Genomic DNA, 27,010 nt, shown 5'->3' on the forward strand with positions numbered 1-27,010 from the left:
CTCCAGCTTTGATTCCTGCTGTTTTATCAAAGGCGAAACGCGTGTGAAAAGACTAAATGATCCGCAAATTGGAGCAACATTTGTGCTCTGTCTTACCGGGAGCATTGTGATGTATGAGGACTAATTGTACATTGTGCGACAGTATGGCAGAGGATAATAAAACAGATTTTTCACCACACCTCATTTCAATCTGAATGACTTATCAGTTTCCTTTGTCAATTCCCTGCTTGTTGGTAAAGAGACACATCATTCATACATTACACACATGAGTTTATGAAACATTGTACGCCCTTTCCTTTTTGGAAGGGGAGCATTTTCTTTGATAACTATAGATTGTTCATGCAGAATCATCCCAGAGATTGAATTTATAACCAAATACTGTACACCAGGATCACAAACATCGTCTGAAAAACATTCAGGCTGACCTTCAGTTGTGCAAATTAAATGTTGGGAATGTGTGGCTGTGATGGTGTAACTGATTTCATTCTTCATTATGGTCTGTAATGACATTTCTCAGCTGTCAGAGGCATTGCAGGGGGCTGTGAGGCCTGAGAGGATTGGGATGCATTAACCATCCTACCCAGAGCAGAGCTGGTGGGGGTTTAGACCCAGAGCCCAAACAACTACAGTAATGATGAGTATTTATGGCATAAACAGACACAACAAAAGACCCTAAAAATGGATACAATATGTTGTATGTGTGGCTCTGCAGAGGGAATGCAGCAAACTTCCTGACTTCAGAACAAACCCATATTTCTCCCGCTCAATGAAGGGGTTTAACAGGATCCTAAAGATTTAATTAAGATGTTAGCTGGTGTGGGTCACTTCCAGTGCAGGGTCTAGAATGGAAGATATACAGTACCACTACAGCGGAATGTCCTCGTCATGGTGGGTTGGCTATCATCATAGGCTCAAGACAGCTCCATCCAAACAATGAGCCTTTAAAAAGACAAGACTAATGGAGATTGACCTGAACTGGGGCTTACAGTACATGTGAGTGTGAGTCACTTTAGGAAATAGTTTGCACATATAGACATCAGATGTCCTTGTTTGTCTTAGGAGGAGCAAGTGGGGACACACTAAACACAGGTATGTATAAACTTTCCAAACTGCAACTTCTCAAACTTCATTAATTCCCCTTCCGGCCTCTCTCGTGACTGGAGATGTCTTCTATAGATCAGAAAACAAGAAGAGAAACCAGTGTTGTCTTCTAATGCTGCTTTTCTCACGGCCTGTCATCCTGGTATCTTAGGGCCTTTTAGCATTTCACAACAGATGAGATCTTAAGGACCACTCGTCTTCAGGGAGGGGAAAGGACTGAAGGAAGAGGGGGACAGACACAGATGAGTGGCAGACCCTCTGGGGGCTGTAGTCTTTCTTTCTATCTCTCTCTGGGTATAGCTTTCTCTGGGTATAGAGTTTTCCTGCAGTTCTTTAGGCTGTTTGATCTTCATCTGGCCTCCAAGTGGGATCCTAGAATGCCTGGCAAAGGCAGTCCGTCACATCTCAGTTTGCTCAACTACAAACAGCCAATGATACCAATTATGTGTAGTTCTGTATAGAAAATAAAGACAGAACTGTATCTGACCCATCTGGGACCCGTCAGCTTCACTTGGTTTCATCCCACATCACTTCATTTTTTCAATTTTGTAAGTGAAGCACGATAGGGTATGGCACTGTACATGAACTGGGCAAATCACACAAATGTAGCTGATATTGGGACTGGGTGTGTCATTGGTTGAGGCTACACATGGTTTTCAGTTTCAAAAGTTAACTTTGATGACAGAATTGTGTGATTTTAATGGAATAGGCGTAAACAACAAAATTTCTAAAAATTGGCGTGGACATCCAAATATGCCCCTGTGCATCTGTACTTTTACCCTGGCATGATACGGGCACTCTGGGGGAGCTGAGAGGAGAGCTGAGAGAAGAGCTGAGAGGAGATCTGAGAGGAGAGCTGGGAGGAGAGCTGGGAGGAGAGCTGAGAGGAGATCTGAGAGGAGAGCTGGGAGGAGAGCTGGGAGGAGAGCTGAGAGGAGAGCTGGGACGAGGGCTGAGAGGAGAGCTGGGACGAGGGCTGAGAGGAGAGATGAGAGGAGAGCTGAGAGGAGAGCTGAGAAGAGAGCTGAGAAGAGATCTGAGAAGAGAGCTGGGAGGAGAGCTGAGAGGAGAGCTGAGAGGAGACCTGAGCCAGTGTTCAGTGGGAGGAGGGGGGATCTGGGTCATGGACACTGCATGTCTTCCCTAATACTTCTCCATATAAGGCCAACCAAGTGAAACTCCAGCACCTTTGTTAAAAATTAATCTGCTGTCAATAATTAAAGGCTCATTATTTGGATCAGAAGAGGGCTGTGATTCCAAAATGAATGTGCTGCTAATGCATGCAGCGAAATAGACGTTGAATAGCTAGCCACTGAATGAAAGGTGGATACATGCCATCCATTCCTAGTCAGTTGGACAAAAAAGCAATGTTTCAAATAAAATATTTACTACCGTTGTCCTGACTTTTCAAAGTACATCTGAGGTTTTGTATTCTTTACAAGAATTCAAACAAACGTCAGAGAGAAAAAGAGCTTGTTATCTCAGACCTTTCAATCGAGACATTTAAAAGGGAAAGAAGAACTTCCAACAGATCTGACCTGAGTCACAGTACAATCAACTAACCACCTTCACCTTGGAGAGGAAATAATAACATTAGAGCCAATTTAGGTGATGAACCACAGAGCATATGAATGCACACATACAGTATCAACATGAAAACAACCAGATCTATTACCCACGGGGCAGTGTTGGCATGAGAATACTAGCATTGTCCTGCAGCTATGCAGAACTCCAACATCCCTATCCACTAAATCCAGGAAGAAGCCAGTAAGGAGGAAGTCAGAACAGAGACATTATGCCTTTTAGGAGTTTTTAACTACGCATAATGATTTCTCTCCTTGATGTCAGGCTTTATTGTTGTTTGTTGTTGTTATGATTTGCAGAAAGAAACAACTGAGAATTAGCTGTGTGTGTGTGTGTGTGTGTGTGTGTGTGTGTGTGTGTGTGTGTGTGTGTGTGTGTGTGTGTGTGTGTGTGTGTGTGTGTGTGTGTGTGTGTGTGTGTGTGTGTGTGTGTGTGTGTGTGTGCGGCTCAAGGAGCTGCCGCTGATGTAAACAGAGGGAGGGTAAACACACAGACAGCTCACACTCTTCATTGTTATTATCCTGTTTGTATAATTAGTCTTAGAAATTGCTCACATCAAAGCCATCCTCCCCTTAAAGACTTCCACGGCTGAGCTACAGGAGGGGTGCGGAGTGGGGAGCGGGTGTTCCCCTCCCGTTAAGAGACGTTAGCGTGGATTAGCAGGCTGTTTGGGAGGCTTTGAGCCTCCATGGGTGAACAGGGGCTTTGGCAAACACAGGAAACATGATCGTTGCTGTGTTGTGGTATCTCCTGGCTATCATTTACCATTCTGTGTGTCTGTCATTGTGCTACTCCTCCCAGAGGGCCACAGGGCCGTGTTTTATACTGTTTGATTATAAACCTGCTCAATTCAGTAAGTGTCTCTCTTTGCTCTGAATGGTCTGGATGCACACAACATTGTTCTGAGGCCCTGCATGTCAACCTGAACCAGGAGGCTATTGGATTAAGGAGAGGAGAGTAAGAAAGCCACAGAAACACAGCTTGGGTTCTTGTCCATATTGAGTCATAGAGACAAACTGTAACTCTCAAGTATCACCAGTGCAGAAAATGTCTATTTTTATCGGTCCATACCCTTAATATTGCATTGCTTGAAAATTGCAGTTAACTTTTTCTTGGAATATAGGCTACATTACTTTGGATGACGTCTCTAACCTGCTCTGACTGTGTATCAGAGTTAAAGTGCCAGAGAGGAACTGCTGATTCTGAGCGAACAATGACGCCCAGACAGCCAGAAGTGATGAGAGACAGAAATGGTAGTGGGTTTGCGGCAGTTTGATTGACAGAACCAAAGCTGCCTCTGCCATCAATTTAATGGCAATTATTATTTAATGTATATTACTTAAAAGCATATGCAAAATTAAGATTTACTCACAAAAAGCACATTTGATGTGGTATTTAAAGAATAATATGCATAATATATTGATCATTAATATTTACGCTTCAGAAGTTCAAGTATGTCCTGTCTTGGGCTACTTTTCCGCTGAAAGCATTGACTATCATCATCTCAATTAATAACTAAGAAAGTTACTTTTGAAGAGGAGGAAGTAGCACAAAACTGGAAGCTTTTTACACGGAGGAGAAAAACCTGCCATGCAGAATTTATCTCAAAGAGAGATGCACTTATGTGTAAGGACAAGAGGCAGGGCGGTTTACGTGTAATGCACAGTACAAAAGAGGAAATAATAAAAAAATATATATTGGTTGTTTCAGAAGATCTATTTTTATTTAAATGAAGCCAAAACATAAAAAGGCTGCTTCACATATAATCATTAGTGATTTTATTGTTAAAGAGACCTGCAGTTCAGATTCTGAAGTGTACTCATGTGTTCTCATGTACCGTATCATTTGGTGATGTGACTGGACATGGAAATACTTGAAAGTACTATTACGTTATTCCATTCACTCATGATCTTGCTGATTTGGGGGGGGGGGGGGGGCACATCAACCAAACATTTCCTGATGCTGTATTTCTGTCCTTGTTGCACCATTCCTGGCTTTAGGATAGTGTTCTAGTTGTGATTGACACCCAGATGAGAGTTTGACTGTCATGGCCAACACTGCAAGTCGTGTTAATATAATTAAATTATGAATGAGAGCATGAATATTACAGCAGTTTGGCAGAGATCTGGGGATTGAGCTACACTCTGTTTGCTTTACACTGTCAACAATCCTACCATTTTAGTCACTCCTGTTCATCCTGAATACACACTAAAACACAATGTAAGACAATTCTAACAAGGCTGTAATATTGATTTTGGGCATGTCTGAGTATAGCATTGCAAGTGTACTGTGTCTTCTGATATGATCATGTACAGGGAGGCATTCATTAGGCAGAGGAGAGGACCAAAGAGCAAACATATCTTAGAAAAGGGCAAGGACTAAGGTTAAGAGATAAAACAAACATGCTTATTTTATTAGCTAGCAGTCCCCCGGGGAGTGAGAATCCATGAACTGACAGGACCCATTAAACATGTCATTCTTGACAGAGGGAAACTTTATACACAGACAGTCTCTGCAGTGTGTTATTAAAATGATGAGCATGGCCGTGGAAATTAAATAAATAAATAAAAATACTGATTAAATTTTAAGCAGCCGGCGGGCCGATATTTGCCTGAGGCATGTTTGTCAGTTTCAAAGGGTGTTTTTATTAATTTTGTATTTTGCATTTTGTTAGTGGAAAGAGCCTGCTCCACTGGGAGCGCCACAAGCTATAGCCAGCAGAGCCTATAGCAGCGAGAGGGGAGACACAGAGCATGCCAAGCAGATCCTGTACACTTAGAGGGAGAAATGAGCCTGAGATCATCAGCCTTCCTCCCTCGACCCCCCACTCTCTACCCTAGACACACACACAGGCAGGCAGAAAGACACACAGACAGACGCTCACACAAACACACTGGCACACGTACACACACAGACTGGTGTAACATACTATTGCTTCAAACACACAACCACAGACATATATTACATAAATACACACAAGAAAAACACATAGGGAGACACACGTGTATACTTACAGTATTGGTACAGCAAAAAAGAAAAAGCTAATAATGCATTAACAGTATAACTATACTATATAGAGTCCATAAAAATATATATGATATTTTTCAGTAAGTAAACGTAATAACATAAATTACAGAAAATACATACATCAAAATATAAATACAAAATGCAAGCAGAAAGAAAGAAACAGTCATAAAAAACAAACACAGTCATAAAAAAAACACAGTCATAAAAAACAAACACAGTCATAAAAAACAAAAAAACACAGTCATAAAAAACAAACACAGTCATAAAAATCAAACAAACACAGTCATAAAAAACAAACACAGCCATAAAAAAAAAAAAAAAACACAGTCATAAAAAACAAATGCAGTCATAAAAAACAAACACATAAGGTACAAAAAAACTAAAAGCTGATTTACTGTGTAGAGACCAAAGGAACTTCCAGAGGTAGCCATCCCTGAGACCAGGTGTGGTAACTTGTATGTCTAAAGTTTAATAATCATGTTAGGTACAGTGGGCTTTAGAAATGAAAACATAGCAATGTATCAATCTACAGTGCATTCGGGAAGTATTCAGACCCCGTGACTTTTTCCACATTTTGTTACATTACAGCCTTATTCTAAAGGGTATTCAATTAATTATTTCCCTCATCAATCTACATACAATACCCCATAATGACAAAGAGGCGAAAAACAGTTTTTTTAAATTTATTTAGAATGTATTGAACATAAAAAACATAAATACCTTATTTACACAAGAATTCAGACCCTTTGCTATGAGACTCGAAATTGAGCCCAGGTGCATCCTGTTTCCATTGATTGTCCTTGAGATGTTTCTACAACTTGATTGGAGTCCACCTGTGGTAAATTCAATTAATTGGACATGATTTGGAAAGGCACACACAAGGTTCCACAGTTGACTGTGCATATCAGGACACAAACCAAGCCATGAGGTCAAAGGAATTGTACGTAGAGCACAGAAACAGGATTGTGTTGAGGCACAGATCTCGGGAAGGGTACCAAAAAATGCCTGCAGCATTGAATGCAGGGCAATTGAACTGATTCTGGAGGCCGACCCAAAAAACCGTCGGCAGAGGAGAGGTACTCGGAGTGGTCTTCTAGTTCCACTTAGGAGGCACGCACACCACCCACCGCTTCCGAGTATATTGCTCGCTAATGTTCAGTCTCTGGATAATAAAGTTGATGAGCTCAATGCGAGGATTTATTTCCAGAAAGACATCAGGGATTGTAACATACTCTCTCGGATATACTGTCTGAGTCCGTCCAGCCAGTTGGGTTTTCAGTTCATTGCGCAGAAAGGAATAAATATCTCTCCGGGGAGAAGAAGGGCAGGGGTGTATGTTTCATGATTAAACCTCTTGATACTCCCCATCCCGGATCCGGGATCGTGAATAAAGCCTCAGGCTCATTAGCATAACGCACCATAACGATTTCTGAATATCGCAAATAAAATGAAAATAATGCACCTGCTCTCAAGCTTAGCCTTTTCTTAACAACACTGTCATCTCAACATATTCAATCTCTCCCTATCCCAGTCTGCTGTCCCCACATGCTCCAAGATGGCCACCATTGTTCCTGTATCCAAGAAAGCAAAGGCAACTGAACAAAATGACTATCGCCCCGTAGCACTCACTTCTGTCATCATGAAGTGACAGAGAGACTAGTCAAGGATCACATCACCTCTACCTTACCTGTCACCCTAGACCCACTTCAATTTACTCACCACCCCAATAGATCCACAGACGATGCAATCGCCATCACACTGCACAAGAATACCTATGTAAGAATGCTGTTCATTGACTATAGCTCAGCATTGGGGCAGCAGTGTAGCCTAGTGGTTAGAGCATTGGACTATTAACCAAAAGTTTGCAAGTTCAAATCCCCAAGCTGACAAGGTACAAAATCTGTCGTTCTGCCCCTGAACAGGCAGTTAACCCACTGTTCCTAGGCCGTCATTGAAAATAAGAATTTGTTCTTAACTGACTTGCCTAGTAAAATAAAGGTAAAAACATTCAACACCATAGTACCCACAAGCTCATCATTTAGCTCGAGGCCCTGTGTCTGAACCCCGCCCTGTGCGACTACCATATATATCCAAAATGTTCATTTATTTGGTGTATTTGATCCAGAAAAACATTGGTTCCAACTTGACCAACGTCACTACAAAATATCTCAAAAGTTACCTGTAAACTTTGCCAAAACATTTCAAACTACTTTTGTAATACAACTTTAGGTATTTTTAAATGTAAATAATCAATAAAATTGAAGATGGGATGATCTGTGTTCAATACAAAAAGAAAACAAACTGAGACTACTTTTCTAGTCACGCGCCTCTCTCATTCAGTCCACTTCAAGTGACTCTCATTCAAGATGGCTGTACGTCTTCATTACACAAAGGAAAAACCTCAACCAATTTCTAAAGACTGGTGACATCCAAACTGCAAGCAAGTCCCTTAGAAATCTGGTTACCCAATAAAATCCTATTGAAGACAGTGACCTCCAAAAAAACAAAATCTGAATGGTTTGTCCTCTGGGTTTTGCCTGCTACAAGTTCTGTCATACTCACAGACAAGATTCAAACAGTTTTAGAATCTTCCGAGTGTTTTCTATCCAAAACTAATAATATGCATATCTTATATTCTGGGGATGAGTAGCAGGCAGTTGAATTTGGGCATGCTATTCATCCAAAAGTGAAAATGCTGCCCCCTATCCCCGAAGAAGTTCATGCAACCGCTGTGTCAGATTTTTTTTAAACTTTACAGAAAAAGCATAATCTGTGAATGGCGCTCAGAGCCCAATCCAGTCAGAGAAATATCCGCCATTTTGGAGTCAAAATAAGATAGAAATAACACTATAAATATTCACTTACCTTTGATGATCTTCATCGGAAGGCACTCCCAGGAATAGCAGTTCGACAATAAATGACTGATTTGTTCCATAAAGTTCCATAAAGTCCATCATTTATGTCCAAATAGCCACTTGTTGTTAGCGTGTTCAACCCAGTAATCCATCTTCATGAGGCGCAAGCACTTCGTTCAGACAAAAACTCGAGGTCGTAGAAACAAGTCAAACGATGTAAGGAATCAATCTTTAGGATGTTTTTAACTTGAAACATCAATAATGTTCCAACCGGAGAATTCCTATGCCTGAGGAAAAGCATTGGAACGAGAGCTAACTCTGTCGGGAGCGCGTGTCACAAGCTTGAGACACTCTGCCAGACCACTGACTCAAACAGGTCTCATGAGCCCCTCCTTTATAGCAGAATCCTCATTCAAGTTTCTAAAGATGGTTGACATCTAGTGAAAGCCGTAGGAAGTGCAACTTGACTCAATAGACACAGTTTATTCGGTAGGCCAAGCTTTGAAAAACTACAAACCTCAGATTTCCCACTTCCTGGTTGGTTAATAATGTTTACATATATTGCATTACTCATCTCATATGTATATACTGTATTATATTATATTTTACTGTATCTTAGTCTATGCCGCTCTGACATTGCTCATCCATTTGTTTTAATATTCTTAATTCCATTCCTTTGCTAGATTTATATGTATTGAGTATATGTTGTGAAATTGTTAGATATTACTTATTAGATATTGCTGCATGGTCAGAGCTAGAAACACAAGCAATTCGCTACACCCACAATAACATCTGCTAAAAGCGTGCATGTGACCAATAACATTTGATTTGATTTGAAAAGGCAGCTAAAGGACTCTCAGACTATGAGAAACAAGATTCTCTGGTCTGATGAAACGAAGATTCTAATCTTTAGCCTGAATACCAAGTGTCACGTCTGGAGGAAACCCGGCATCATCCCTAAGGTGAAGCCTGGTTATGGCAGCATCATGCTAGGGGGATGTTTTTCAGCAGCAGGGACTGGGAGACTAGTCAGCATTGAGGGAAAGATGAACAGAGCGAAGTACAGAGAGCTCCTTGATGAAAACCTGCTCCAGAGCGCTCAGGACCTCAGACTGGGCCAAAGGTTCAGCTTTCAACAGGACAATTGCCCTAAGCACACAGCCAAAAAAGCAAAGGAGTGGCTTTGGGACACGCCTCTGAATGTTGTTGAATGGCCCAGCCAGAGCCCAGACTTGAACCCGATCGAACATCTCTGGAGAGAAATGAAAATAGCTGTGCAGCGACACTCCCCATCCAACCTGACAGAGCTTGAGAGGATCTGCAGAGAAGAATGGGAGAAACTCCCCAAATACAGGTGTGTCAAGCTTGTAATGTAGTGTCATACCCAAGAAGACTTAAGGCTGTAATCGCTGCCAAAGGTGCTTCAACAAAGTACAGAGTAAAGGGTCTGAATACAAAAGTTTAAAAAATAATGTTTTTGCTTTGTCATTATTAGTTATTGTGTGTAGATTGATGAGAGGAAAAAAACGATTTAATCCATTTTAGAATAAGGCAACAAACATAACAAAATGTGAAAAAAGTCAGGGGGTCTGAATACTTTCCGAAAGTACTGTACGTGACATCAAAGAGGGCCAACATTCTTTCTGGTAGAGACTGAAGGGACGAGTACAAAAATTGTCACCTGAAATAAAGCGTTATGATAAAACTGAATCAAAAGGCTTTAATGAAGTGGCAGCTGCGTTCATATAAATGCTGTCACCAAAGCCGAGGACTGATAGGAACGTTGACTAACTCATTTTTAGCGAGACCCAGGACCTAGCTATTTCTATAGAAGAATACCATTTTTATTCTCAGCTTCTTAACTAACTCATCAATAAGATAGCTTTTCATCTATCCAGATGTCTCTATATTTGTAAGCAGGGTCATGATCTATATGGACACCATCCAAAGTACATACAGTATGCTCAAATCCCAAGAGTTATTTGTATGTGCTCTAGAGAACAACATGTGCTTAGTTTTACCTGCATTCAGTACTAATTTCAGGTCAATAGGTTTTTCTGGAATAAAATTAAGGCAAACTGTTGTTCAGATAGAGCCTGGTCAATCGTGGGGCCAATAGCATACACAACAGTATCTGGCATACAGGTTAAACATTTTTACAGACAAGTCAACATTGTTTAAGTAAACAGTAAAAGTACAGGACCCAGAATGGACCCCTGTGGGACACCTTTCGTAATATCCAGGAAACCTGATTTAACACCATCAGTAGATAAACATTGAATTCTATCTGTCAAGTCATTTTTAACCATTTACATGCAGCCTGGTCTAGGCCAATTAAGGAAAAGACTCGGAATTAGTAGTGAGTGATCAAGAGTATCAAAAGCCTTTGACAGGTCAGTGTAGAGGGCAGCACAATGTTGCCTTTTATCCAAACAGTTAACCACATCATTCATAACTAGGAATGCAGCAGAGCTAGTTCTATGACCTGGTCTAAAACCCGACTGATGTACATTTACAATACATTTCAAAGATAACAAAGATCTTCTAATATTTTAGCTAGGCCAGAAACTTTAGAAATAGGACCATAATTATTAATTCCTGGCAACTAAACAGCACCCATCTATTTACGAATGCACTGATATTGTCATCACAATTAAATCAAACATTAAATTATTTCTATAAAAATATCAATAGTGAAGGGAGAACTGAACAAAGTACCCGTTCAATGATGAAAACCGTTCAATGATGAAATATTAGAAGGGTTAGTCACTCAGTATGGTGACAATGCAGAGCACTTCTCCAATTCTAACATATAGAAAATGTCTGGGAGAATCAATGTTTCATGTAAATGCCTGTGCAATGCAGGTAGTATCAACGGGTTAATGGAAAAAAACGAACTCAATGAGTGATCCTGGGAATATATACATTTCAGTCAGAGGGCTTCAAACAGCATTGAACACTGAGCAGCAAAGACTGCCCTCAGGCCATCATTTGCAGAAACTTTACCTGCTGCTGGTTGAGACTGGACTGGAACCTCAAGACAAAGACAAACCAGCCCCACCTGTGTGTGTGTGTGTGTGTGTGTGTGTGTTTGTACTCCATAAGACAGTATATGTGGTTTGTGGGGTCATAGGGGTGGGGACAGGGGGTTTGTACATGTTAGTGACTTTGTACTCCATAAGACAGTATATGTGATTGTTTGTGTGTGTGTGTGTGGGGGGGGGGGGGGGTCATAGGGGTGGGGACAGGGGGTTTGTACATGTTAGTGACTTTGTACTCCATAAGACAGTATATGTGATTGTTTGTGTGTGTGTGTGTGTGTGTGTGGGGGGGGGTCATAGGGGTGGGGACAGGGGGTTTGTACATGTTAGTGACTTTGTACTCCATAAGACAGTATATGTGATTGTTTGTGTGTGTGTGTGTGTGTGTGGGGGGGGGGGGGGGTGTCATAGGGGTGGGGACAGGGGGTTTGTACATGTTAGTGACTTTGTACTCCATAAGACAGTATATGTGATTGTTTGTGTGTACAGTATGCACAGTATGTTTCCTTGTGGGTTCAGCGTTATGACTTTGAGGCTGCTACCTCTAATTTGTATTGATACACACTGGTCATATCACATTAGTCAGAAAAAATGTCATAAACCAAACCCGGTTTTGTCGTAAACCAAACCCAGACAATATCCGAAAGAGGACAGAGAAACCTAGTGAGAAACATAGTGCTGTGCAGTTTCCCTCTGTGTCCTGGAGGTGGTATGCTATACTCCTGTACTCCACTGTCCCTCCAATCGTTTCAACATTCCCATTGTTTTTCTGCATTTGTTTTAATCAGTGTATGGCTACAGCATGCTGTATATAAAACACACACTGAGTGTACCAAATATTAAGTGGATTTAGCAAGTGACATCAATAAGGGATCATAGCTTTCACCTGGACTCACCTGGTCAGTCTATGCCATGTAAAGAGCTGGTGTTCTTAATGTTTTGTATACTCAGTGTACTCTCTGACCACAAAATGTAAAGATTTCCATTACAACACCAATACCTATGTGTATCACACCATATCACTGTATTTAACACAACATTTAGGCCTACTACACAAACCAATCCCTGCTACCACACAAACCAATCCCTGAACTACCACCCCAGACATTTCCATATCACTGTGTTTAACACAACATTTAGGCCTACCACCCAAACCAATCCCTGAACTACCACCCCAGACATTTCCATATCACTGTGTTTACCACAACATTTAGGCCTACCACCCAAACCAATCCCTGAACTACCACCCCAGACATTTCCATATCACTGTGTTTACCACAACATTTAGGCCTACCACCCAAACCAATCCCTGAACTACCACCCCAGACATTTCCATACTGGTAACCAGTAACCAGGATTTTCCAAATGTGGAGATATTAACAATGACAATCGTTACCTTCAAAATCCCTTTTCATTATAAATACTCATAAGGTATTTATTTCCGTTCGATATGACAGAACAGTTTGAAGTAGACGCCACTTTGTTGTTTAAAGGGAAGGAGTTAATTAGCCTAGGTGATGGGATACTGCTGCTGTCTGCTATGCATATTAGACGTAGGCACATCTATAGTAGACAGAGATAAGCAGAGTATCATGCTAATCGTTATGCTCTACCTTCCTTATCCTTGCATTCATTCATCACCCCACGTTGGCCTTTTTGAAGTCGGAGTTGTCAGGCACCGTGAAATGCGCTCGCTTTATTGGAACGTACAGGGAAAGCATGCTTTGTTTATTAGGCTATGCTTAATTCTGAATAAATCTCAAATAAAACACTAAATTACATTTAAGTGATGTGTTCAAAGCAGCTCACTTTAAAGAGCGGGGAGTGCGCACGTACAACTTGTCTCTTTCTTCTCCCCCTCTCCAGTAAGTGAGCGGGCGGGTGCGCGTCCTAAAGCTAACGGGGCAGGGTAGCTGTGCTCGGGAATGGGAGCAAGGGAGGAGGGATGTGATGCAGTGACATTTATTAAACACTGATAAGATTACAGGGAGGGCTGCTGAATGACTGGGCTGCTCAATGCTGTGGTACTAATCAGTAATTAGTCCTGTATACATCTTAATACTGCCGTACCACGCAGCCTACACTCCAGTTACATGTTTAGAAAGAGAAAAAACGAGGCTACAGAAATTCCCACAAATTCCTTTTCATCATTACTAATATTTGTTCCGCAACAGTCAGTATAGTACAGCTGAGACTATGCAATGTTTCACACCAGTAGATAGTCTCTATACGAGGAGCACTACGCATTGAGAGGCAACAATTAAGACAGTGTAATAGGAGTAAAGTGAAGCTGGATTGGCAATCAGTCAATGCACGTTTTCAGAAAGGCAAGTGAAAAAATCGAGAGAGCGACGAAAGAAAATGCTTGTGACATCCGCCTCGTTAAGGCAGCGACGTCGCTTTAATTAAAGATAAGTGTGTGGTGTGTGTGTGTCACAGTGTGTGTGGATCCCTGCTGGATTCTGACACGCTAACTGGACCCATCAGTGTGTTAGTGCTAATGGAATGCATTCTCACAAAGCTGTAACAACTCCGCCATCACACTCCCACTGTGTGTAGCTGCCAAACAGCAGCAATATGTGTTTCTACTACTCTGGGGCCTCCAGGGCTTTAGTCCTGGGCAACTCAGCTACACCCAACCTTCACTACACACACTAAATGGAGTCAGAAAGGCATACATAACCAGAGAACATGTTGTTTCATCCAGACTATTATCTCTGTATTGTGGTGTTTTAAAAGCTTCTAGCAGATAATTCAGCTCCTGAGAAATGCAACGGCTTGGGACAGTCCCAGTATGTGCTCTAAATTGAAACATTATGGTATCCAGAGTGAGTCCAAAGAGAGTGTTTGAATTGAGACTGTAGTGAACTACACAGCACATTACATTCAACAGCTCTGTCTCTGAAGGCTGTCTCTGATTGTTATAACAAATCCTGTAAGACTGGATTGTTGAAAGGATTGTGACTAACGTGCCCCCCCCCCCCCAAAAAGCCTCTGTTTAATTCATCTTGTGAAAGAAGACTATTTCTCAGTATGATTTATTCAGGGCAGTTATAATGATAACATATGTATGTCAGAGACAATGCAGCGAGTAAAGGAGGAATGAATAAAGCATGTCAGTGTCTCTTAAACATTGATAGTGCCGTTACGCCTGGTTTAGTTCTGCCAGCAGGAAACACACATCCCAGGAGCACCCAGACCCAACAGGTGGAGAGGAGAGGGGCTCACACACACACACAGACACACAGGCTCAAACACATACACAGGTTCAAACACACACACAGGCTCAAACACACACACAGGCTCAAACACCCACAGACACACAGGCTCAAACACACACACTGGCTCAAACACACACACAGGCTCAAACACACACACAGGCTCAAACACACACTGGCTCAAACACACACTGGCTCAAACACACACAGGCTCAAATACAGACACACACACACACACAGGCTCAACCACACACACAGGCTCAAACACACACACACACACACACACACACACACACACACACACACACACACACACACACACACACACACACACACACACACACACACACACACACACACACACACACACACACACACACACACACACACACACACACACACACACACAGCAGGGTAGCCTAGTGGTTAGGGCGTTGGACTAGTAACCGGAAGGTTGCACGTTCGAACCCCCGAGCTGTCAAGGTACAAGTCTGTCGTTCTGCCCCTGAACAGGCAGTTAACCCACTGTTCCTAGGCCGTCATTGAAAATAAGAATTTGTTCTTAACTGACTTGCCTAGTTAAATAAAGGTAAAAAAATAAAAAATAAAAAACACAGGGCAGTGTTGCAGAGCAGACAGTGGTATGTAGTGGAGGTGTTGTCACTCTGATAAAGAGCTGGTCTCTAGTCTTTACACCCAGGCTGATGTCATTCAGTCCTCCTGTCAGATCCCTCCTCCTTTTCTCTCCAGTTACAAATAAATATGAACAAGCCTCTCTTCACCACTGAAATAAGGTCTGCCGCCGAAATGGCTCCCCTTTACCTGTGTAGTGCACCCTTTTCCCTATGGGCCCTGGGGAAAGTAGTGCACTATATAGGGAATAGGCCTGATTTACAGACTTCATTCACTCGTTTCCTTTAGTTTTTCTGATCAAACCGTTTGCACTGTGTCATATTATAATAGCTGTTGAGTTAATTGATGGCTGGCTGTGATCCAAGTCGAAATCATACCAAGCAATTAAGACCAAACTCCGCAAATGATTATGAATTAATAAAGAGGGCATTAATGAATCATTAATGACAAATGTATCACAATCTTGCCTTTTGACACATTGTGCTCTGCTGATGTATGGGTGGGCATACGTTACCAGACTGGTCTGAGCGGAGCTATGACGAGTGATATCCTCCTCATCATCATCAATGAATCAACACGATGAATGGGAGTATAGTGCATGGAGAGAAATGAGACATAGTTTTCAATCAAAAATCCTTTCCAAATTGTTCTTTAAATTGTTTATTTGTTGTTAATAATCAAATGTTATTTCTTTATTATCATTATTATTTCTTTGTTATTTCTTATTTATTCATATGACAATAGCACACAAATAACATATTTACAAAGTGAAGACACATTGAAAGTCTCCTGAAACAGACTATACAGGTTACTGTACAGTACCTGTATAATAGAATATATGAATTGAGGTGGCCAGCGCACCGGGCAGAGAGAATGTACTGTAGGTAATAGCATGGACCAGACAAAATGAATACAGATATTCGTGTCAGGCCATTATCCAAAACAAATGTGAAGAGCTCCTCAAACATACAGAAGGGCCAGCAGAGAGAACATGTTAGCCTGTGAAAATGCTGCTGCTTCTCTTCCTTTACAGAGAGAACATGTTACCCTGTGAAAATGCTGCTGCATGTTACCCTGTGAAAATGCTGCTTTCTCTTCCTTTACAGAGAGAACATGTTACCCTGTGAAAATGCTGCTACAGAGAGAACATGTTACCTGTGAAAATGCTGTGAAAATGCTGCTTCTCTTCCTTTACAGAGAGAACATGTTACCCTGTGAAAATGCTGCTGCTTCTCTTCCTTTACAGAGAGAACATGTTACCCTGTGAAAATGCTGCTGCTTCTCTTCCTTTACAGAGAGAACATGTTACCCTGTGAAAATGCTGCTGCTTCTCTTCCTTTACAGAGAGAACATGTTACCCTGTGAAAATGTTACAGAGAGAACCTGTTACCCTGAAAATGCTGCTGCTTCTCTTCCTTTACAGAGAGAACATGTTACCCTGTGAACTGTGAAAATGCTGCTTCTCTTCCTTTACAGCATGCTTCTCTTCCTTTACAGAGAGAACATGTTACCCTGTGAAAATGCTGCTGCTTCTCTTCCTTGTTACCCTGTGAAAATGCTGCTGCTTCTCTTCCTTTACAGAGAGAACATGTTACCCTGTGAAAATGCTGCTGCTTCTCTTCCTTTACAGAGAGAACATGTTACCCTGTGAAAATGCTGCTGCTTCTCTTCCTTTTCCTTTACAGAGAGAACATGTTACCCTGTGAAAATGCTGCTGCTTCTCTTCCTTTACAGAGAGAACATGTTACCCTTCCTTTACAGAAAATGCTGCTGCTGCTTCTCTTCCTTTACAGAGAGAACATGTTACCCTGTGAAAATGCTGCTGCTTCTCTTCCTTTACAGAGAGAACATGTTACCCTGTGAAAATGCTGCTGCTTCTCTTCCTTTACAGAGAGGATGGCTGTATGGCTGCTACTATGAGAAAGATAAATGTACATATTTTAATTTCCTTTCTTTCTTTCTTTCTTTCTTTTTCTCCTGAAAGGGACATAATGTGAGGTGTGTCTGGGCTACATGTGTGTGTTCTAGTTGTCTGTTCTCTGAGTTAAAGACTACAGCAGCATGTTGCCTTCCATTTACTGTTGGCCCATGGTTCCCCAGGTCCCTCCCAGGTCCCTCCCAGGTCCCTCCCAGGTCCCTCCCAGGTCCCTCCCAGGTCCCTCCCAGGTCACTCCCAGGTCCCTCCTAGAAACAAGGCAGGTTTTGAACACTTAATACGGAGATACAAGACCCTGGTACTCCCAAACTCTCCCCTTCTCTCCCAAACCTCCTGACAGAAAAAGACACTGGCTCTGAAGCTCCAGTGTCATCTCTGATACTCTAACTGTAGACAGAAACACAATACTGTTCTCCTGCTTGACTGGAGTTAAACAGAAATAGAATGACTTTTAACATGGAAACTTCATCAAAATGGATTTGAAAGGCTAAAATTCAACTTTAGAAAAACAAAAAACGGACATCCAGTATTGATAAATGATATAACACATTTGCCCACCTAACAAATGCAACAATGAGAGGCCAGAATAGGCAACAGACTCAAACAGCTGATGCTGCAGTCTTTAAGAGAAGAAACACACATATTCATATTCCCTGATCTCTCTCTCTCTCTCGCTCTCTCCCCCTCTCGCTCCCTCTGAATCTTCACCTCATACAAATTACTTTAGCAAATGTCTTTCTAGATGTTTCATTTGGCCATTTATTTCCAAGCCGATGCTTATTTAAATGTTCCTATTTTTTCTCTGCGTGGGTGGATTGGGGAATTCTTTACTTAATTCCATTAACTTTGTATTGCAGCTCAATCTCTGGTGCCATGAGCATCAATACTGCGGCGTGGCTGTCTTTTAGCAGTTCTGCATCAGTGCTCTTGGATAGAACATGACAGTTACATTAATGTCTCCATGTAAATTGCTCTCTACACATAGGCAACAAGCAAAAGGAGGGGGAGAAACAAACACGGGGACATTCATTGCCCCTGTGACAGCAGAAATTACAACAACATTCATTGTGTGCTGGTCCAAATGGCCAAGTCTATTATGGTATACAGCAATTTCACTGAGTCTCCAGCCAAGGAGATGGACAGCAGGGCAGCAGAAGGGTAAAAAGCAATGACAGCAAGCATTCCCTTGGTGGCTTTTAACAAAGCAATGAAAAATAAAGAAAATTAGGGGTCAGGGCTCCCTGAACATCAATTTTCTGTTAGCAGCAGGTTTCTTTGAAATTGACGTGCTGCCTCTTTTCAGAGGCATATGGTGCAGCTATATGAGAGCAATAGAGACAGCCATGTCCAAGCCATTATAGAAATACAAACACTACAAGCTAAAGTGAGGATGCTGTGATGGTGAGGGCTCAATGATTTTATAGTTGAGGTTGGTACTGTGATATGGACCTCCTCCTCCAACCTTCTTCACATGCATTTAGGTTCGAGACCTCCAAGGAAGCTAGCTCTCTTGCGCACGTGTTGTTTCCCCCTTTGTTGTCTATTTCGGTTCCTTGCAAGGCACTGGTTACCCCTGCTACCACAAGCCAAGTCCAAATTACACACGAGGAAAAGCCAAGATAGGAGCAGTGATCACCACAGCTGAGCTGGCCAACCTAAACTGTACAACAAGAGGAAAATAGAGAACATCAGGCTGCTGGTTGAAACACTGACACCAGCTGTGACATCTCAGAATAGTTGCACAGAGCATGGCACTATTTCATTGTTGAAGACAGAAAACGAGGAGAGGAAAATACCCAGGAATAAAAGAAACCCCAGGCTTTGAAGTCACATCCATCTGTGATGTAGCCGCTTAAGTGTTGTGTAAAACATTGTTTCTATCGGTTTTGTTTCGTTACAATCTCCTGTCAGATCCTTTGGTCCCCAGGGTGTCTGTTAACTAAGTGGTACTGAGTACTGAGTATAGCAGTTCTGCTCTACTGCTGTTCAACCCATAGAGATGAAGTACATATTTCTGTGTGCTATTCAATTCTATGTTCAATTCTATTCAATGATATGTTCTGTTCATTTCTATGTTCAATTCTATGTTCAATTCAATTCTATGCAATGCTATGTTCTATACATTTATCTCTGTTAAATTCTATTAAATTCAACATTCAATTAAATTATATTAAATTATATGTTATATTCAATTCTATTCTTCATTCACTCACTATAGCATTTGGTTGAAGTGTAAACTACAGGATATTGTTTGTGTATGTCTGGAATACTGAGAACTACAGTAGTCTTCCAGAATATAAACACTGTAGGTAGACCACAGTACACAGTGTCAACACAATGTAGCGGCAACCTCTCCTTTATCAGTACACTAGCCTCAGTGTAGTGGTGCTATGGTGCTCTCTCCACACAGAGAGGTGGCAGTGGAGACACACACACCATTTGAAGTGTGTGGGGCATTCTGGGGCTTGAAAGCACATCTGACACAGTGTACAGAGGATGGCCACACCATGTCCCCAAGACATGTCTACAGACGAAGACTTCTCCTCTCTGCCTGGACGAGCAACACACACCACACACTCCTCAGCCTTATCGGACATCAGAGGGAGCCACGGTGAGGGAGCCTCTCTCTCTCGCACTGGGAGTGCGCTTGAAGACTCTGGTTTGAGCGGGCTGTGAAATTTTGATATAGCATTAAAGTTGAACTACTGTCTTAACGACTTAACGACAATTAACGACTTAATTGATTGACTATTGTAAGAAAAACAATGTTTAATGTTAGAAACAGTCAGAATTGTTTAATTGTATTATTTTTTACAAATCCTATTTCAGATTTTAAAAATGGTTGGTAATATTCAACCCAATAGTTATGTACCTTGCTTATATCTATTGTAATCTACCTGGCACCAAATAGTGCAAAAATACAATTCTTATGCACTGTCCACTGTCAGTTACAAACTGTAAAAAAAAGCTTCATCAAATAAATTAAATCTTTATTATACTTAATTGAAGGTCATTGGTTAGATTTGTATACTCCCATTGTGGGAGGTCTGGAAGAGCATTGTATATAAATAACACAGGTCTGCATTGATATTTGCATAGACGTGAAACAATGACGGAAGGAAAATAAAACTAAGGGAACAGGAATCCATTAGCCCAGGCAGCGGTGGTGAAATCCCCCAATCCACAAAAAACAAAAGCAAATCAAAAACAATATTCCTGTATGGTGAGCGATCCATCAGGATGATGAATGTAAGTGGCTTAGCCCAGGACAGAGATCTGTCAGGCCCCGCCAGCCCTCTGACACAGCATTTAATTACAACGCATGTCTAATTGAAAGACCCCCTGGAAAAAGGCGGTACGCCTCTCGGCCCGTGGCAGGCCTAAGAAACTTAATTAATTAGCAGGCACCTCCCACTTTTATTCTGAGTTACTATCGTCCCTGCCTCAGTGAGCTGATGACATTTTCTAGCCCGCCTTTCATCCTTCAGAAAAATGAATGGTGCGACGAGAGCACTATCAAATGAGCTGTTGAGGCAGCCTGTGAATATGCCATTGACTGTGACTCTGCTCCCTGAGTGAATTGTGATTTATCTGTATGGCTCTCGTCATGCTAACTGTCTTGCTCCCTCTCCGCTCGCTCGCCTTCTCGCCCTCTCTGTGTGCACTTGACAGGCCTGGTAGATCATACCATGGTTCTCTAGGTTCTGATGGATGGGGGCTTAGGACGCCCCCCCCCAAATAGCAGTCCCCTGCATTTGACCCCAGAAGCCCCTCACTTAACATCATGATTTACCTTTCAATGTACCCATTCCCTAATATGAGCGCTGGATCAATACTACACATCCAGTAGGCCTCTCTCACTCTTTAATGCTTGGCTAACATCCAGTTGTGTTGCTGTGGGTCATCCTCCGAATCCTCCCCTAAACATAGAAAGACATTGCATTATTAAACAGTATTTTCTACTGATGTTAATTAATGTCTTTTCATAATAAATGATTATCATTTTGTACAAGTCTGAAATTGTGTCACTGAGGTTGATTCAAAACTTAAATGAAAGTTGAATAAAAGAGAACTGAGGAATGTTGACAGGGCTCACTGATCTACTACAAAAACAAGTCCTTTAAAGATGTTTATATGTGTATCAAGCCTCTATGAATAAGTAATGTGTTCATCAGGCCACCAAAAACCTCTGAGCGCCTCTGTCTGTCTGCCAGGGACTCCACTCACTTCAAGCGGAGGGAAAACTTTTTGGCAGTCCCCAAAAGTAGAGTTAGTCTGTGGGTCGCACGAGGATAACAGAGAGCCGACAGCGTCGCGAGACACCTTCTTTTCCTGCTCCAAGGGAGACAACCACCCCTGCCCCACCCAGGCCTGATTAGTGAACCCCTGAACCTGTGGAAGAGTGTTGAAACGCTGCCAGCAGCCAGTCAGCGCCAAATCAAGAGCTTCACAGCAGAATCAAAAGAAATCAGTCGATCGCTGCATAAACATGAGAGCAGGGGAGGTGGCAGCAACGAGGAACGTGTGCCTGCTCTGACATCCGCTAGAGGTTCTGACACACCAAGTGTGCTGTCACCCATCCTTCCACCACCATCTCTGCCTGAGCCCTGCACAGGGACCCAAACCTCCTGTTATGGTAGTGAAAATTAAGTCTGTATCCTTATGTTTCATTATGTCCTGCCTTTCTGCTGTTAAAACCCCACCGTAGAATGAATTGAATGTCTTCATTCTCTTTGGACTTTACTGTGGTGTTCTTATACATGGGATTGGCTTTACTGTGTGATTATGTAGGATTAGAGATACATATTTTGGGTCTGGGCCACTGAGCAAGACTTGTTTTAGGGGGCGATAAGGGGGAAGGGAGTGGGTGGATGTCAATCAAACAAAAGTATTGGCTATTTAACTAGTCAGTATTCACAAATTGTCCATTTGTGGAGCTATTAGCATTTTCCTTGATGAGTGACAGCGTTTCATTTCAGGATACCCATGAGGGTCACAACAGATACACCCGTCTAATTATCAACTCCTCTCAGGTTTACCCAGAATAACACTAATGAACGAGCCGGTAGACAACTCATTTTAGACCAAGAGGAATTAGTAAATGTAACAACAATCTTAACAGACAATAAGCAATCTAAGACATGTTATTTCATTATGCAAAATTATAAATACGCATATGTTTCTGCAACTTTCAAAATGAGTCTTTAATTATGTCAGATGATAATAAAGAATTGTCAATCAGAATGTATCTTCTTTCTTCATCTCATGTTTAAAATAGCCTTCATGGGTTGAGGTCAAATGAAGTTCAGAAAAATGTGGTTTATATTCTGTCACAATCTGACAAAGGGGAGAGAGGGCAACCCAGTCTATTTCCTGCTCTGTTGTCTCCTGGACCTGGTTGAGACACTTAACAGTTGGGCAGCCCAATCACTCTAATGGGTACAGACACATCCATTTGTCTAATCAACCTCCAGCATTTGAACTAGACAGATGAAAGGGGAGGACAAGACAACTGCATTACAACACAGACCACAAACATATGCTGCCTCATTAGAATGATAATACTACCAAAGGACCTGAGCCCAGCGCTGAGCCCCTGCTCTCTGAAGTATACAGAGTCTTGTATTAGCTCCAGCACTACCCCTGCTAAATGTCATCCAAAGAGACAGGTCATTTACATTTATGATAAAATGATCTTGCATTTTTTATTTGTCTTGGAAATTAAATACTTACTTAATCATTGTGGAAGGAAGGGGCTTAGCCGATGTACTCATGTGTTTCTGATGGCATTAGAACTGATGTGGCGTGGCGTGATGGATATTTAATAGTTGTGCTGTCCCTCTGCATCACGTCAGAGGCCTGACACACACAGATGCACTGCAGCTCACCGACCGTACAGAATCACTTTAATTATTAGGCCCATCATCTTGGCTTTGAGGGGAGAGGAGAAGAAAGAGGCTTGATGTGGGTGGGGAGCCTATGGGTGTTAAGGTAGGATAGGAAGGGACAGGTGTGAGGTCCAGTCAGCCAAGCATGATGAGGTGCTTCAAGCTGACATGCTCCAGCGTTGGTACCTGACACTCCTGGTGCAGGGTGTCAAGGCCTCATAGCTGAGTCGAGTAGAGAGCAGCACCTGAAGGGCTGTGGTTGCCCCTGCAGTACCCAGGCAACAAGCTGATTCCACCTTGAACACGCAGCCTTTCACTGTCATTTCATTTCACCCTTAATTGATATTATACTCTTGTAAGGAAATACATGTAGAAAAAGTTCATGTTAATACCAGTAGAGACATGTCAGCTTACATCCACAACCTTGCCTGAAGAAGACTCTAGCAGTCGAAACGCGTTGCAGCTGTGCGTCCTGTTATAAATTATAAACTGGGTGGTTTGGGCCTTGAATGCTGATTGGCTGAAAGCTGTGGTATATCAGACTGTATACCACGGGTATGACAAAACATTAATTATAACTGCTCTAATCATGTTGCTAACCAGTTTATAACAGCAGTAAGGCTCCTTAGGGGTTTGTGATATATGGCCAATATACCACGGCTAAGAGCTGTGTCCAGGCACTCCGCGTTGCGTCGTGTCTAAGAACACTCCTTAGCTGTGGTATATTGGCTATAGACCACACCTCCTCTGGCCTTTTGCTTAAATATACCATAGGCTGATCTTGTCTTTCTATATGTATTCTGTACAGTATATAACCTGTCGTTAGTTAACTAAAGTTGTTCTGCATTGTACTGGCGCACTTCTTTGTTTCTATTCTTGGAATACCAGGAACTTAAAAGAACCATTACAAGACATTTCTTCATTGTTCACTCTGAAATTGGACATTCGACAATCCAATAGATAAACCACTACAACTATTTTCCTATAATGTATTTTATGGGATGAAGATGAGAGAGAGGGAGAGCAGGGGCAGAAAGCAATTATGGGAAAAAAGCTGGGCCCTCTACTGCTGGCTTGCTCCTCCAACACATGGGCCATCTGCACAGAGGCTGGCTAAATGAGGATGACAATGCTAATCACTATCGATGGAGACTAGACTGGTGTGGATGAATGGCCAGGCTGAGCAGCTCATCGCACAATGTTGCTGTCAGGGCATGCCAAGTCCACAAGCCTTCAGGGGCCACGCCCCTTTCCTGTGCAGCCTCCATCACTCAGTGGCGACACGTGTATGGCTTCCTGTCAATTCAGGAAGTCTTCTTGGTTCTAATCCCAGCCACATAAATGACTTCCTATCTCCATATTTAAGTAGTCTCTTGATGGCTATTCTCATGATTGTCCCTACAATTATGTTTTTGTTCACTGTGTCAGATATCTTTTTTCCATTGGCTATTTCTTTCTGTTCATAATTATTAACCTTTCATCTCTAGCAAAATCTGCATATTTGTTTTACATTCCTCTTTCTGTCATTGTTACTCTCACGAGAACCAAGAATTCAACCCTGGAGTTAATGGAGAATTTGTGAGCTACAGTCTGTTCAGTAAGGAAGTGATACAGTACTGAATCTGCAGTAGCCCGACATCAAAACCAAAATAATCACAGCCTGTAAAGTGTAACGGAGGATTAGATCTATCCGGTGACGTGTATATTTTCGCGGGTGGCCTCCAGGCAAATGATTTCAACACCCTTCCCCAGCAGCCCAATCAAACAAACACAGCCTGCAGTATCAAACAGCATTCTTTGTCCTATAGTATTAACGTTTACAACAAAAGGAAATTACTGCTTAATTCCTTTATTCTCTGGAAAATTTGGAGAGCAAATCAAGAATTACACATTTTTATGAGCAAATAAAAGAGGGTGCCAAGACTGAGCTATTAGGCTGAGAGTGGGACCAGGCTTAGAAGGCTGGGTCTACGTCGTTCCTCCTTGATGGTTTCCAGCTGTGCGTGGGCATATTGTCATTTTCCTCTCTTTTTTTTGTCAGTGTCCCCATAAGTGAATGTGAAGAGGAGCAGCTGTCTTGCAGGCTGGCCTGTCCCTTCTGTCCCCGGCTCTGGGCCCTGGGCCCTGGGCTCTGGTCTGGGCAGGGAGAGCCAGTAAACATCCAGGCTCTAATTACACTGGCAGGCCCTGTGGAGGTGACCTCATGATCCTGTGGTACTGGGTGTATTTACAATGATATAACAATATACAATACCATCACCAGAAATTACAGGGAGAGGTAGCACAAAACATGTCACTCAAAACGTTGTGTAATTTTAAACTTGTTAAGGTTAAAAGAGACCAATGGAACATATTGGGGCTTAGGTTGGGACACGTGCGGAGCCCAGATTGAAAATCCCTGCATAGTTATTTCTGGCCCTCATCCCTTTCCTAAATAGTCCCATGGATATCCCTCCCTACTTAGCCAGCCCTGAGGACAGAGGAGGAGATCACAGAAACACTAAGTGTGTTACTGCATGTAAGCTTTGCCTGTGCTGGAAACAACTCCCACACATGTACGTATGTGTTTATGCATGTGTACTGGTTGGAATTTACCATGAATGAGAAAATATAAATCAAGTATTTGAGCATCCATCAGGGAAGATAATTCCAATAGATTGCCAATTGAGAAAATAAATGTATTAAGGAATCATTAATACAATAATATTCACATCATTTTGCAACAGTCTGGCACTAAACTTTTCTCAACATCTGCCCTTCAATTTGATCTGAAAAAGCAGCAGTGATGTTCAGCAGAGGGCTGCTGCAGCGCAACTTTCATGTGGGGCCTGTCCTCGTCAGAGACATTTCATTCTAATGTGCTGTGGCTTCAAAATCTGATCCCATGTAAGAAATAAAAGACCAGACAACTGCATTACTGTCCGACCTGTCAGCTCTGTTCAACATAAGCTCCATCCTGCCTGCCAGAGCCTTAAAAGCCGAGCTGGCAGAGACTGGGCCCGGAGTGACAAAAGCAGATAGCTGGAGCTGGGATTTTAGAAAAGGAGAATGGACTCTTAATGTATTTTTATACTTTTACAAGGAGTTCATTGGGCTCCACATGAATCAATAATAAGCAGCGTGCAGTAGACCCAGGATACAATTATCCACCCTGAAGTAGCTCCCCTGTCACTACAATGACTTTCAAAGTGAACACGCTGTCAGGTGCAATGGCGTTTATGTTTTCCACTCACACAGGACCTAATGCCACTACTGCAGAGAGCTTCTCTCATGGGGCAGAACAAAGCACAGGATCATGGGAGGGATATATCCACGCTATACCATTATAGACCCGTTCTACTGACAGACCCCAAAACATTTTCAAGGGAAAAGGCAACAATAGGAAAAACACAACTGGCAACACCAATTGAAAATCACTGTTATACATCACAACCAAGTAATAAAATGTACCAGTCTTTACTTAGTAAAAGCTTCACCACAAATGCATGCTGTGCTATTTTGTGTTGTGTGTATGGTGTGTTAAACATATTTTGTGTTGTGTGTATGGTGTGCTAAACAGTGTGCTGGCCAGCTTGGCTGTGTTAGGGGGCAGAGAGAGAAGAGTTATGGCAAATACAGCTGTTCCTCTGATTGGCTGGGACCAGATGGTAGCTAGGCTGTTACTTCGCCCGGAAGGCTCTGATGATTTTATAAACATCTCTCCTGGATATTTAGATGTTTCACGCCA

At 42.1% G+C, this 27,010-nt stretch overlaps 1 protein-coding gene across 1 annotated transcript in view; it reads right to left on the bottom strand.

The window, feature by feature from the left end:
* Positions 1-1,876: 1,876 nt before the first annotated feature.
* Positions 1,877-27,010, bottom strand: part of LOC135552809 (transcription factor SOX-6-like) — a 140,921-nt gene continuing 115,787 nt past the window's right edge. The window contains exon 10 of the mRNA XM_064984678.1: positions 1,877-2,077. Within this exon, the coding sequence (XP_064840750.1) occupies positions 1,877-2,077 (201 nt within the window). The remainder of the gene's footprint in view (positions 2,078-27,010) is intronic.

Source organism: Oncorhynchus masou, chromosome 2, assembly GCF_036934945.1.
Source record: "Oncorhynchus masou masou isolate Uvic2021 chromosome 2, UVic_Omas_1.1, whole genome shotgun sequence".
Lineage (NCBI taxonomy): Eukaryota > Metazoa > Chordata > Actinopteri > Salmoniformes > Salmonidae > Oncorhynchus > Oncorhynchus masou.